Source organism: Oryctolagus cuniculus, chromosome 1, assembly GCF_051225735.1.
Source record: "Oryctolagus cuniculus isolate XC-2025 breed Fujian yellow rabbit chromosome 1, ASM5122573v1, whole genome shotgun sequence".
Classification (NCBI taxonomy): Eukaryota; Metazoa; Chordata; class Mammalia; order Lagomorpha; family Leporidae; genus Oryctolagus; species Oryctolagus cuniculus.
This window is the reverse complement of record NC_142867.1, coordinates 208,113,814-208,127,369: the sequence shown is the minus strand read 5'-3', so window position 1 is coordinate 208,127,369 and position 13,556 is coordinate 208,113,814. Positions and strand designations below refer to the sequence as shown.

The following is a 13,556-nucleotide window of genomic DNA, read 5'->3' as shown; positions in this document are numbered from 1 at the left end:
TAAAGTAAGAGATTATGATATATTCATAAAAATAATTTTTTAAGTCAAGTAATGAACCTGAACAGGAAACCACAGTTCTTTCAGAGGTGAAAAGAACATTTTAAATGTTCTTAGTGATCTTTGACATTAAAAAGGCACCAAACTACAAATACTCATAGGAAACCAAGATATATGAATTAAGACTACATGGGGGGCAGGCGCTGTGGCATAGTGGATGAAGCCACTGCCTGCAGTGCTGGCATCCCATATGGGCACTGGTTCAAGTCCCGGCTGCTCCACTTCTGATCCAGCTCTCTGCTATGGCCTGGAAAAGCAATAGAAGATGGCCCAAGTCCTTGGACCCCTGCACCTGCATGAGACCCTGAAGAAGCTCCTGGCTTCGGACCAGCATAGCTCTGGCCATTGCAGCCAATTGGGGAGTGAATCAGCGGATGGAAGACCTCTCTCTCTCTCTCTGCCTCTCCTCCTCTCTGTGTAACTGACTTTCAAATAAATTAAATAAATTAAAAAAAAAAAGACCACATGTATGTAGCTTCTTAACAAGCAACAACTTTCTGCAAAAGCATCTGTTCTCTATAGTACTTAAGTAAAGACATTATGATATATGTAAGAAATTTTAAGATGATCAAAAATAATGAAATAACCTAAAATATGTAACTGGCTGGTAAACCTTCAGATTTTTAATAAGATTACAAAAATTGGTAGTGACTTAATATAAGGCATTAAAAAGCCAATTAAATCTTTTTACATATTGTGTGTATGTGTATATTTACTAGTTCTTTGATTTGAAAAAAGGTAAATAGTGCATATATGACTAATACCTAGTAATTAGCTCAATTAACATTTGGGAATATAAAGTTATAAGGATACTTCAAAAAGCTTGTGGAAAATGGAATTAAAAGGTAACTTTAGTTTTAGGCAACAAAACTTGAAAGTCATGAATAGTTTTCTCAAGATATATTTTTCCCATTAACTCTTTGAAGGTACCTTATATGCAGGGATTTCAGAATTTTTTGCACCAAAATAAATGTATTTAATTTCATTTTTTAAAGTACCTTTGTGTTTCCAGAGAGACCACTAAACATTTGGTAAATACATTTTGTGCATGGGAACCAATATTTGAAACTAAACTTAAAAATAAAACATTTTTGAGGCCAGCGCTGTGGTGTAGTGGGTTAATGCTCTGGCCTGAAGCACTGGCATCCCATATGGCCGCCGGTTCGAGACCTGGCTGCTCCACTTCCCATCCAGCTTTCTGCTATGGCCTGGGAAAGCAGTAGAAGATGGCCCAAGTCCTTGCGCCCCTGCACCCACACAGGAGACCCGGAAGAAGCTCCTGGCTCCTGGCTTCAGATTGGCGCAGCTCCAGCTGTTGCATCCCTCTGGGAAGTGAACCATCGGACGGAAGACCTCTCTCTCTCTCTGCATAATGCTGACTTTCAAATAATAAATAAATCTTTAAAAAAATAATAATAAAACATTTGTGGCCGGCGCCGCGGCTCAATAGGCTAATCCTCCACCTAGTGGCGCCGGCACACCGGGTTCTAGTCCCGGTCGGGGCGCCAGATTCTTTCCCGGTTGCCCCTCTTCCAGGCCAGCTCTCTGCTGTGGCCAGGGAAGGCAGTGGAGGATGGCCCAAGTGCTTGGACCCTGCACCCCATGGGAGACCAAGATAAGTACCTGGCTCCTGCCTTCGGATCAGCGCGGTGCGCCAGCCATGGCGGCCATTGGAGGGTGAACCAATGGCAAAGGAAGACCTTTCTCTCTGTCTCTCTCTCTCTCACTATCCACTCTGTCAAAAAAAAAAAAATTAAATAAATAAATAAATAAATTTGTGCCATTTGTTGGAAGTGAGTACTATTGGAAAACAGATAACATTGATTAACTGATTATAAGCTCAGAGTTATATTAGGCTGTAGCTGTATCTTTATAGTGAGTTTTTCATTGAGTGGTTTTAATAGAACTTTCCAGCAGCTCAGAAACAAGAATTAGACTTTAAAGAGTAAAAATAAACACAAACATGCCTTTGCAGCCGCATCTTCAGCTTCCCGTTTATGTTTGCTGATGTTGTGGTCTAATTCCTTAACTTTAAGCTGGGAATCATTGTTCTGCTCTTTATGTTTCGCTACTTCTACATACTTCGCTTTAATTACATTGTCTTGGGCTGTTATCACTTCCTTCTGCTTGGTTACCTCTTCTTGAGCTTTATTTACTGACTCCTAAAGCAAAAAAAATCAGAACAGAACATACAGTAAGGTAACACATAAATATTTTAGTTTTACTGAGATGCCTTTGACATACTTCTGGGCAAGACAGCAATGTGATTACAGGCAGTTACATAATATTCTACATTTTATATCACCATTAAAATAATTAATGAATTTACACACAGGGGAAATCTTGGTTATGATTAAAAGTAAAAGGGTGAGAGGTGCAGTGTTCATGCTGGCAAACTGAGATTCTGTTGGATGCAGAGTAGATGGGATTAATTAGATATGAGGAGTCACTACTGGAAGCTGACCTGAGGTCTCTCAAAAAGCAGTAATTCTAGGAAATTCACAAGAACATAATCAGACAATCAAACAGATCCCCTAGGATAGACTTTGGTGCAGTGGTTAAGCCACTGCTTGTGACAAATGCATCCCAAATCAGAGTGTCTGAGTTCAAGTCTTAATTCCACTTCAGATCCAGGTTCCTGTAATATGCACCCTGGGGGGGCAGTAGGTGACCACTGAAGTACTTGGGTCCCTGCCACCCACTTGGGGGACCTGGTCCAGGTCTGGCCCAGCCTTGGTTGTTACAGGCATCTCGGGAGTGAACCAGTAGATGGAAGAACTATAAAAAAACTAAAAAAAATTATAAAAAACAATAAACCCCAAGGGAAAATCAAATGAAGCTTTTGGCTCCTGGCTTGGGCTTGACCCAGCTCAAAACACTGTGGTCATTTGAGGAGTTAACTAGCAGATGGATCATCTCTAATTCTTCCAAAAAATAATAATTCTTTTTTTAAGATTTATTTATTTGAAAGAGTCACAGGAGCTTCTCTCTGAGTCTCTCATAAGCATGCAGGGTCCCAAGCATTTGGGCCATCTTCCACTGTTTTCTCAGGCTCATTACCAGGAAGCTGGATTGGAAGTGGAGCAGCTAGGACCAGTACCCTTATGGGATGATGGCACTGTAGACAGAGGCTTAACGTTCCATGCTACAGCACTGGCCTCAATAAATAAATCTTAAAAAAAAAAAAAAAAAAAAGTATCTGATACCCTCTTTATAGAAACATGTGTACGTTAATTTTATATTTATTTAGATAAGGAAGGAGTTTTTTTTTTAATTTTTATTTTCACAATTCTCTTTGGAAACAAGCTGTCGCTCCCCCTCTTCATGGAGGAACGACACTAAACCCTGCCTAGGCTTCATATCCGAGTCACGGCACCATTATGTCGCTCCCCCTCTTCATGGAGGAACGACACAGGACCCTGCGCTGTTCTTTCGTCTGCTCGGCCCTCCCCGGGTTTGCTGCTGGTTCTTCCCGGGTTGGCTACTGTCCCTTCCACCTCCGTGGAAGGGCGGTTCCCCCTGCCACATTCCCCACTTCCGCGGGGGAGCGGCACACCGCCGGCCGGCTCTCTCGGGGGCTGCACAGGTGTTCCCCTTAGATGTTCCCCTTAGATGTTCCTGGTGCATGCCGTCTCTCTCCTCCTTTATAGTCCTCCTCCGCCAATCCTAACTCGGCTGCCCACACGCCGAGTACGCTGCTCTCCTCCAATTAGGAGCAAGTCCTACAGTTTATTGGCTGAACTGGAGGCAGCTGTGTAGAAGCTGTTTTCTCCTCTCCCAGCGCCATATTGTGGGAGAGTAGATGCACAGAATAAGTCTTAATTCCAGTAACTTAGTCTAGTCCGAGTTGCTCCCCACACAAGCTACCTGTTTTAATACCACAACATGATGTCCATGAGGAATAGACATATGGAAAAACATAATGAAATGAAAGAACATTAAATTAAAAGTAACTTTTTTAAATCTAACATTTACTTTGGAGGCAACAAAGAAATTGAACAGAGAGTACAGAAAACACAAGCTGTGATTCATTTTGATCTCTTATGAACAAAAAGGGGGTTAAGAATTGTTATTCTGCTACTGATTCAATAAATAACGTGTTAATAAAGCAAAACAAAACAGACCAAAAAGAATGTAACCGAGAATAAAATCAAGGGAAAAGATGTACTTTACAAAAAAGCACATAGTACAATGATCAGAACATGCATCTCCATGGAAAAACAGAGAAAATATAGAAGCAGATGACAAAAGCAGAGCAAAATGTTCTGTACTCTAAAGTAGGTAAATGGATGAAACACACCTGTTAAAAGTTATATGTATTTAGTTACATGAACAATGATACATATTTCTTAAAAAGCTAAGTATACAACAAAATGAGAGATAACTTGAAAAATGAATGTTATATTACAAAAGCAAAGTAGGAATAACATGGAATTCAAGGTCAAAAACATAGAAAGAGGTAAGAGAATATCCAATATTCATGAGGGATAGTCTTAGTCTCCTAATATAAATTTGCAGGTAAAGGAATATATTTATAACCTGTGTAACTCTCAAGCCCAAATCCACCCTTTATTGCCTTTCTCCTGACAACAGAACATTTTGCCTTTGACAGCTGCCCTAATAGTATCATCAGGAAATGTCGCTATAGGACTGCTGTCAGACAAAGAAGTTCTATTTTTTTGGTTTCTGAGTGCTTTCCTTAAAGGTGTATCTGGCATATGCAGAGGTTAGCAGCTTGAGAAGTTTTGTCTGGTACCCTCAGAAGGCCTTAGCTTCATTTTTCCAGGCAAGAAAACACCCAGTGATCCATTTCCTCAAAAAACTATTTCCCAGTAGGTAACACATCCTCAACACTTCCTTTTGGACAGCTTTTCCTGGCACTTCATCAAACATCACCACCAGTGGGTCACAAGTAGGCCTTCTGCAATTAGATTTGGTCCTCAGCCCTGCAGGTAAAATGGCAGCTCTTAGCCAAATTTGTTCCTTTCATGGTATATTGCCATATACCTTGGGTAACAGCTGTTTCCTGTTATCTGTTGTTCTTGTATTCTTTGGCATTTTCCTTAATCATTAGTGATCAATCTCATAGTAAGCTTTTAATGTAAACTGTGCTTGTCCAAACCTTATGGTTTTTTTCTGAGTGGAACTGGACTAAATCAATCAGTTCTATTATTTCAGGACTCTTTCTGCATCAATCACTGTTTTTGCCTCATACTCTCATCCTAACAACAGTGAAAAGATCACCACCACTCAAGTCAATGATCTTAAACCAACATTTCATGAACAGATTAGTATTTTCAACTTCTAGAATTTGATAAATAAATTTTACCTTATTTTTAGCCACCTCAGCTGCCATTACTTCAATCTGACCTTCATAGGATTTGATAGCTTCATTTACAGCTTCCAGCTGTTGTTTATAAGAAGCATGCTCTCTCTTGAGTTCTTCCAGTTCCAAAGTGATAGCTTCAACTTCCTAAAGAGAGACAATGTCTTAGTATTCACATAGCTGACTGACTACTAAAAATACTTACAGGGCAACAAAATTAACAATATTCTCACACAAATTAACAGCCATAGTTTAGTGACCACTCAACAACCAAAATTACATATTAAGCTGTTTTTCCAGAAGAGAAGAAAGGCAGTTTGTTTTCCTACATTAAAATAAATTACAATATATATACAATTCTAATAGGTTCAAAGAACTATGCATAAATTACTTCATTTTACTCATATAGGAATAATATAAAATTATACATTACAGATACTTAGTAGAGATAAATTTTTTTGTTAAAATTATTCAACATGCAAAGTTAATTTCTCATTATAGCTTTTAGTCACTAGAAATTACTTTGTGCAGCTATCTTAAGGCATATTAAAAAAAGTAGACTTAAATGAGATTGTAGAGAATAAAATCTAAGTTTACTGCTTTTGAAAACAAAAATGTTTGGAAACAAAAACATAAGTCTAAATCTCAACTCTGCCACTATCAAAAGAATGCAATGAGGTACTATACAATTGAACAACATCTTGAAATATAAGGTACTTTTGCCACCATTCTCTCACAGTGCATTTCACATATGTGGTTTCCAAATAGAAATGTCAATATGCTGAATTTCTGATATGTCACAGTCCCCCACATCATGTAATTCACTCCTACAGCAAATTCACTCCTGAAGGAAGCATCTACCAAAAATCAACTTTGCTCTCTGCCTAAAATTAGGAAGCCAATGCAACCCACTCTCACAATATGTCACTTAATTATAGTTTTCAGAGAATACAATGTTTGACTTGTATGTTGCATCATTTATTTCCTAAGAATATAACCACTTTTAGATTTGGGAATCAAGACTGCTGAATAAAGTCAACCAAAGATGTTCTACCATCTTTGGCTCTATGTTGATTTTCAGATGGGTTCCATTTAAACAAAGAATATTACCTGTTGCTTTTCTTTCATTTTTTTGCTAGATGCATCTGCCTTTGTTTTAGCACCGTCCAGTTTTTTCTGAGCATCCTTCAGTTCTCTCTCTCTTTCAGCTTCGGCATTTTTCATTTTATTCTCCAATACTTCATATTTTTCTTCTGCCTTTTTTTGAATTTCTTTGGTGTTTTTTAAGATTTCCTCACTTTCCTCTGCATCATAAAGTAGGCAAATTTGGCTAAACTAACAGCTATGGAAAAAGGCTTATAAATTCAACCATTAATAGAAGAAATGATCTGGAAAATTACAGGCTAGAGATTTTACAAAAATTAACTATTCCAACCATATTCTAGAAATGGTATATTAATATAGAGATCTGCTGAGGAGCCATATCTGAATGATCTGAAGATCTGCAAAGAAATCATTTCTAATGGTATGAAACTGAGTAACAAAAACTTTACCTTCGACTCACCTATTTTTAAAAGCTTGAAGCAACTGATTAAAAAACATCAGATTTCATATCTTTGAAAAACTATGCTTCCTAAAACCAGGATTACACCTATGGTATTTTTCTATAATTTCAGTTGCCATAAATCTTACAATTTCATAATAAGATAATTTTGTGTTTTTGAGCTTTATATTTAATTAAAGAACTTTTCATTGAAGTTGAGAAACATTATGAAAACATGTCTATGATGAAACACAGGGAAAGTATTGTCCCAAATTTATGAGAGAAAAAAAGTAAAAGAGCAAGATAGAATGGACATAACAATATCACAAATGACATACATTGTCAGTGTTTGGACCTATACAATCCTGGAAACCATGAAGGAAGAATTCTCTATGCAACTTTTCATTACAAAATAAAAACATTGGGAAATGGGTGGGTTCAAGTAATTTTAAGGAATGACAAAAATAAGAACTATCATATCCAAACAAATTTTGATGCAAAAGTGGAAAATGGTTTCTTCAATTAGAGAGGTAGCTAAAAATTGCACTACATTAAACATTAAAAAGATATGTAATGAAAATATTATAAACACAAAGTTAAAAGACAATTAGATAAGTCAAAAAATATATTTGCTAGGCACACAACCTGTCAGGAATCAGAACTCCTAAGTATTAGAGGAGGGGAAAAAGAGCAACCCAATAGAAAAATGGATAAGGAAAAAATAGGAAAATCACAGAAATAGAAACCCAAAGGTTTTGAATTAGCATTGTGACACAGCAGGTTAGGTTGCCACTTATAACATCATGCTTCAAATCTAGCTTCCTATTAATGTTTCTGGGAAAACAGAAGATAATGGCCCAGGCACTTGGGCCCTTGCCAAACATATAGGAAACCAGAATAAAGGTCCAGGTTCCTGGTGTCAACCTGGCCTAGACCTGACTGTTGCAGCCATTTTGGGAGTGAACCAGCCGAGAGAGGATCTCTCTCTGTTTCACTCTACCTTTTATATAAACAAATAAGTCAATCTTAAGAAAAGAAAAGAAAAAAGAAAACCAAAGGTCCAATGAACATACTAAAAGAAAAAGACCCTAAATTTCACCAGCAACTGAATACACACAAATTAAAATGCTAATATGCTTTCCTTATAACCATGAGATTGGAGAATCTTTACAGTCCACAAAGAAAATGATTTAGAGAAATTAGAACTTTCATATTACTGGTAGAAATCTTGATCAAATGGTCAGAACTTTACCAATAAATAGTAAAAGTGAAGATGATAATAGCCTAAGTCCCCAAAAATCCATCCTTAAATTTATCCTAAGAAACTCTCCCACATAAATATAACACAGAGTTTTCTAAATATAAAGTAGAGCAACAAACAAAACTAGCAATTAAGCACAGAATGTTTTAATCTTACCAATGGTTTTTTTAAGGGCATCTAATTCTTCTTGTTGCTTGTGATATGAACTTTGCTGTAGCTTGGTTTGTAATAAATCTGCCTCTTCACATTTCATTTCCCACTGCTGTTTTAGTTGACGATACCTTAGAAAAAGAGAAGTTTACAAAAAAAAAAAAAAAAGAAGAAAAAACATGATATTTCTGATGTTTAAGAGTTTAAAACATACAAGCTTCAGGCTTTTAACCTAACTCACACTATGAACAATGTTAGATGCATGTGTTACAAAAAGTTGATGACTCCCAAGTTTCTGAGGCATCAATTAAGTTCAAGTCTGAGTTAGCTGCTGAAATAAACAACTGTAAATGATGAATATGTGGTTATTTATAATTATAAAAAGTCTTAATTTTAGAAAGTACTAAATTTAGATAACATTTGATTACATTTTCTTAAAAATATTCCCTCACAATTCTTACCTAAAAGTTCAAAAACTATTCACCACAAAAGTAGATTATAATAAAATTCAAAAAATTTGGTTATCTACTTATTAATCCTTACTTTAAAATGTTAACTAAAATGTTCTACCTTTTGTAATGAGATTAACACACAGAAACACGTTCATCAGTATGAAAGAAGGCAAAGGAAGAAAATCAGTAAAAGATCACAGTACAAATTAGAAATATTTTTGGAAAAATGGCAGGGCAAAGTCACTACTTATCAATAGTCACACTGAATGTAAATGGCCTCAACTCTCCACTTAAAAGACACAGACTGGTTGAATGGATTAAAAAACAAAACCCATCTATTTGTTGCTTACAAGAAACACATCTTTCCAACAAAGGTGCATGCAGACTGAAACTGAAAGGTTGGAAAAAGATATTCCATGCCAACAGAAACCAAAAAAGAGCTGGCATAGCCAACTTAATATGAGACACAACAGACTTTAACACACAAACTGTTAAGAGGCAAAGAGGGGCACTATATAATGATGAAGGGATCAATTCAACAGGAAGATGTAACTATTATAAACGTATATGCACCTAATTAAAGGGCAATGGGTTATTTAAAAGATATGTTAATTGATTTAAAAGGAGACTTGGACTTCAATACAATAGTATTGGGGACTTTACTTTCAGCAATGGACAGATCAATCAGACAGAAGATCAATAAGGAAACAGCAGATTTAATCGACACTATAACCCAAATGGACCTAAAAGATACCAACAGAACTTTTCATCCTACAGTTGCAGAATACACATTCTTCTCAGCAGTGCATGGAACTTTCTCTAGGACTGACCACATACTAGACCAATAAAGCAAGTCTCAGCAAATTCAAAACAATTGAAATCATACCATGCATCTTCTCAGACCACAATGGAATGAAGCTGGAAATCAGCAACTCAGGAATCTCTAGAGCATATGCAAACACAAGGAGACTGTACAAAACGCTCCTGAATGAACACTGGGTCATAGAAGAAACCAAAAGAGAAATCAAAAACTTTCTGGAAGCAAATGAAGATAAAACCACAACATATCAAAACTTATGGGCTACAGCAAAAGCAGCATTAAGAGTAAAGTTTATAGCAATAGCTGCCTACATCAAGAAATTGGAAAGGCACCAGACAAATGAGCAATCAATGCATCAAGGATCTAGAAAAACTACAACAAACAAAACCCAAAACAAGTAGGAGAAGAAAAATAAAAATTAGAGAAGAAATCAACAAAAATGAATAAAATTTCCAAAAGTTCAAGAGCTGCTTTTTGAAAAACTAAATAAAACTGACACATCATTGGCCCAACTAACCAAAAAAAGGAGAATACCCAAATCAATAAAATTAGAGATGAAAAACAACAGATACCACAGAAATAAAGAGTCATCAGAAATTATTACACAGAGTTGTATGCCAGCAAACAGGGAAATCTATCAGAAACGGACAGATTCCTAGACACAAACAACCTACTGAAATTGAACCATGAAGACACAGAAAAACTAAACAGACCCATAACTGAGGCAGAAATTGAATCAGTAATAAAGGCCCTCCCAACAAAGAAAAGTCCAGGACTGGATCTATTCACTGCTGAATTCTCCCAGACATTTAAAGAAGAACTAACTCCATTTCTTCTCAAACTATTCAAAACACTTGAAAGAGAGGGAATCCCCCCAAATTCTTTCTGCAAAACCAGCATCACCTTAATTCCTAAACCTGAAAGAAATGCAGCAGAGAAAGAAAATTATAGACCAATATCCCTGATGAAATAGACACAAAAATCCTCAATAAAATTCTGGCCAATAGAATGCAACAACACATCAGAAAGATCATCCACCCAGAACAAGTGAGATTTATCCCTGGTATGCAGGGATGGTTCAATGTTCGCAAATCAATCAATGTGATACACCACATTAAGAAGCTACAGAAGAAAAACATATGACTATCTAAACAGATACAGAGAAAGCATTTGATAAAATACAACATCCTTTCATGATGAAAACTCTAAGCAAATTGGGTATAGAAGGAACATTCCTCAACACAATCAAGGCAATTTATGAAAAACCCACATCCAGCATCATATTGAATGGGGAAAAGCTGGAAGCATTTCCAATGAGATCTGGTACCAGACAGGGATACCCACTATCACTACTGCTATTCAATATAGTACTGGAAGTTTTAGCCAGAGCTATTAAGCAAGAAAAAGAAATTACAGGGATACAAATTGGGAAGGAAGAAGTAAAATTATCCCTCTTTGTAGATGATATGATTCTTCATTTAGGGGATCCAAAGAACTCCACTAAGACACTACTGGAACTCATAGAAGAGTTTGATAATGTAGCAGGATATAAAATCAATACACAAATGAAAGCTTTACATAATATATGCTAAATTGATCTTCTGTATATAAAGATAATTGAAAATGAATCTTGATGTGAAAGGAAGGGGAGAGGGAGCAGGAGAGGGCAGGGTTGCCGGTGGGAGGGAAGTTATAGAGGGGAAAAGCCATTGTAATCCATAAGCTGTACTTTGGAAATTTATATTCATTAAATAAAGTTAAAAAAAATTACAGAAAAAAAATAAAAAAATAAAAATAAATCAATACACAAAAATCAACAGCCTTTATATACACAGATAATACCATGACTGAGAAAGGACATCTAAGATCAATCCCATTCACAATAGCTACAAAAACAATCAAATACCTTGGAATAAACGTAACCAAGCATATCAAAGATCTCTATGATGAGAATTACAAAACTTCAAAAAAAAAAAAAAAAAAAAAAAAAAAAAACAGAAGAAGATACCAAAAAAATGGAAAAATCTTCCATGCTTATGCATTGGAAGAATCAATATCATCAAAATGTCCATTCTCCCAAAAGCAATCTGCAGATTCAATGTGATACCTATCAAAATACCAAAGACCTTCTTCTCAGATCTGGAAAAAATCATGCTGAATTTCATATGGAGGCACAGGTGATCTCAAACAGCTGAAGCAATCTTGGACAACAAAAACAAAGCCGGAGGCATCACAATACCAGATTTCAAGACATACTCAGGGCAGTTATAATCAAAACAGCATAGTACTGGTACAGAAACAGATGGATAGACCAATGGAACAGAACAGAAACACCAGAAATCAATCCAAACATCTACAGCCAACTTATTCGATTACGGAGCTAAAACCAATTCCTGGAGCAATGACAGTCTATTCAATAAATGGTGCTGGGAAAACTGGACTTCCACATGCAGAAGCATGAAGGAAGACCCCTACCTTACACCTTACACAAAAATCCACTCAACATGGATTAAAGATTTAAATCTATGACCCGACACCATCAAATTATTGGAGAACATCAGAGAAACCCTACGAGATACAGGCACAGGCAAAGACTTCTTGGAAAAGAGACTGCAGGTACAGGAGTCAAAGCCAAAATTAACAACTGGGATTATATCAAATTGAGAAGTTTCTGTACTGCAAAAGAGAGTCAGAAGAGTTGCAAAAAAGTGAATGGGAAGAAATATTTGCAAATTATGCAACTGATAAAGGATTAATAACCAAACTCTGCAAAGAGATCAAGAAACTCCACAAAAGTAAAACAAACAACCCACTTAAGAGATGGGCCAAGAACCTAAACAGACATTTTTCAAAAGAGGAAATCCAAACAGCCAACAGATACATGAAAAAATGTTCAGGATCATTAGCCATCAAGGAAAAGCAAATGGACACTATGAGAAGCAATCACTTGATCAGCCCTTGTCCTGACTGTCGAGGAACAGCCTACTATTTTATTCTTATTAGTATTTTCTTTTTCAACTTAATACCAATGGTTCAACACTACAGTTCAGCACATGCTAACTGATCAAGACAGGAATAAGTGTCAAAGGTATCACATAAATACAAACAGTCTCTGCTAATAAGAATTGATATAATTAAAAGGAGAGAATGGTAGAATGTGGGAAGTGGGATACACCGCAGACTCACAGAATGGCAGATGTCCTAAACAGTACTCTGGCCTCAGAATCAGCCCTTGAAACATCTGGATCTGGCTAAAAAGCCCATGAGAGTATTTCAGGCATGGAATGCCAAGACACTGGCAAAAAATGACCTAAGTGAAAGATCTCTGTGAGTGAGATCACAGTGGAAAGAACAGGCCATCAAATAAGGAGGTACCTTTCTGTGTTGTACTATGAGAATTAATGGTAAAACTAGTCTTCAAACAGTACTTTATACTTGATGTGTCTGTGTGGGTACAAACTGGTGAAATCTTTACTTAATACACACTAAATTCATCTTCTGTACATAAAGATAATTAAAAATGAATCTTTATGAAGAATGGATTGAGAGAGGGAGTAGGAGATGGGATGGTTTGTAAGTGGAAGGGTGTTGGGGGGGGGGAGAACTGCTATAATCCAAAAGTTGTACTTCGGAAATTTATATTTATAAATAAAAGTTTTATATAACAAAAAGACACAGTATTGAAGGTTAATAACTTAAATGTACTTTCTTGTAAACTCTGTAATTCTACCCTATTCCAGCACTACTCTGGCTTCTTAGTCATTTCTTTGGAATATATTTAGCTTAAATGAAATTTCCAATTAATATAAATTCACAAGGTACCTTGTCACTAGACATTTATGAGGACTGAAGAAAAAGGGACTCAACTTATAAATCATAAATACTATAATGAGTATTCTTGCCAAGAACTGTACTTGGCACTATAAACAAGACTAGAGTCTGCTAAT

General features: G+C 36.3%; 1 protein-coding gene across 2 annotated transcripts in view; it reads right to left on the bottom strand.

Moving 5' to 3' along the window:
* Positions 1-13,556, bottom strand: part of SMC2 (structural maintenance of chromosomes 2) — a 79,257-nt gene that overhangs the window by 23,413 nt on the left and 42,288 nt on the right. For both annotated transcript variants that reach the window (XM_051843475.3, XM_051843481.3), the window contains 4 exons: positions 8,344-8,468; positions 6,494-6,687; positions 5,387-5,530; positions 2,025-2,219 (listed from right to left, as the gene is read on the bottom strand). In XM_051843475.3, the coding sequence (XP_051699435.1) occupies positions 2,025-2,219; positions 5,387-5,530; positions 6,494-6,687; positions 8,344-8,468 (658 nt within the window). The remainder of the gene's footprint in view (positions 1-2,024; positions 2,220-5,386; positions 5,531-6,493; positions 6,688-8,343; positions 8,469-13,556) is intronic.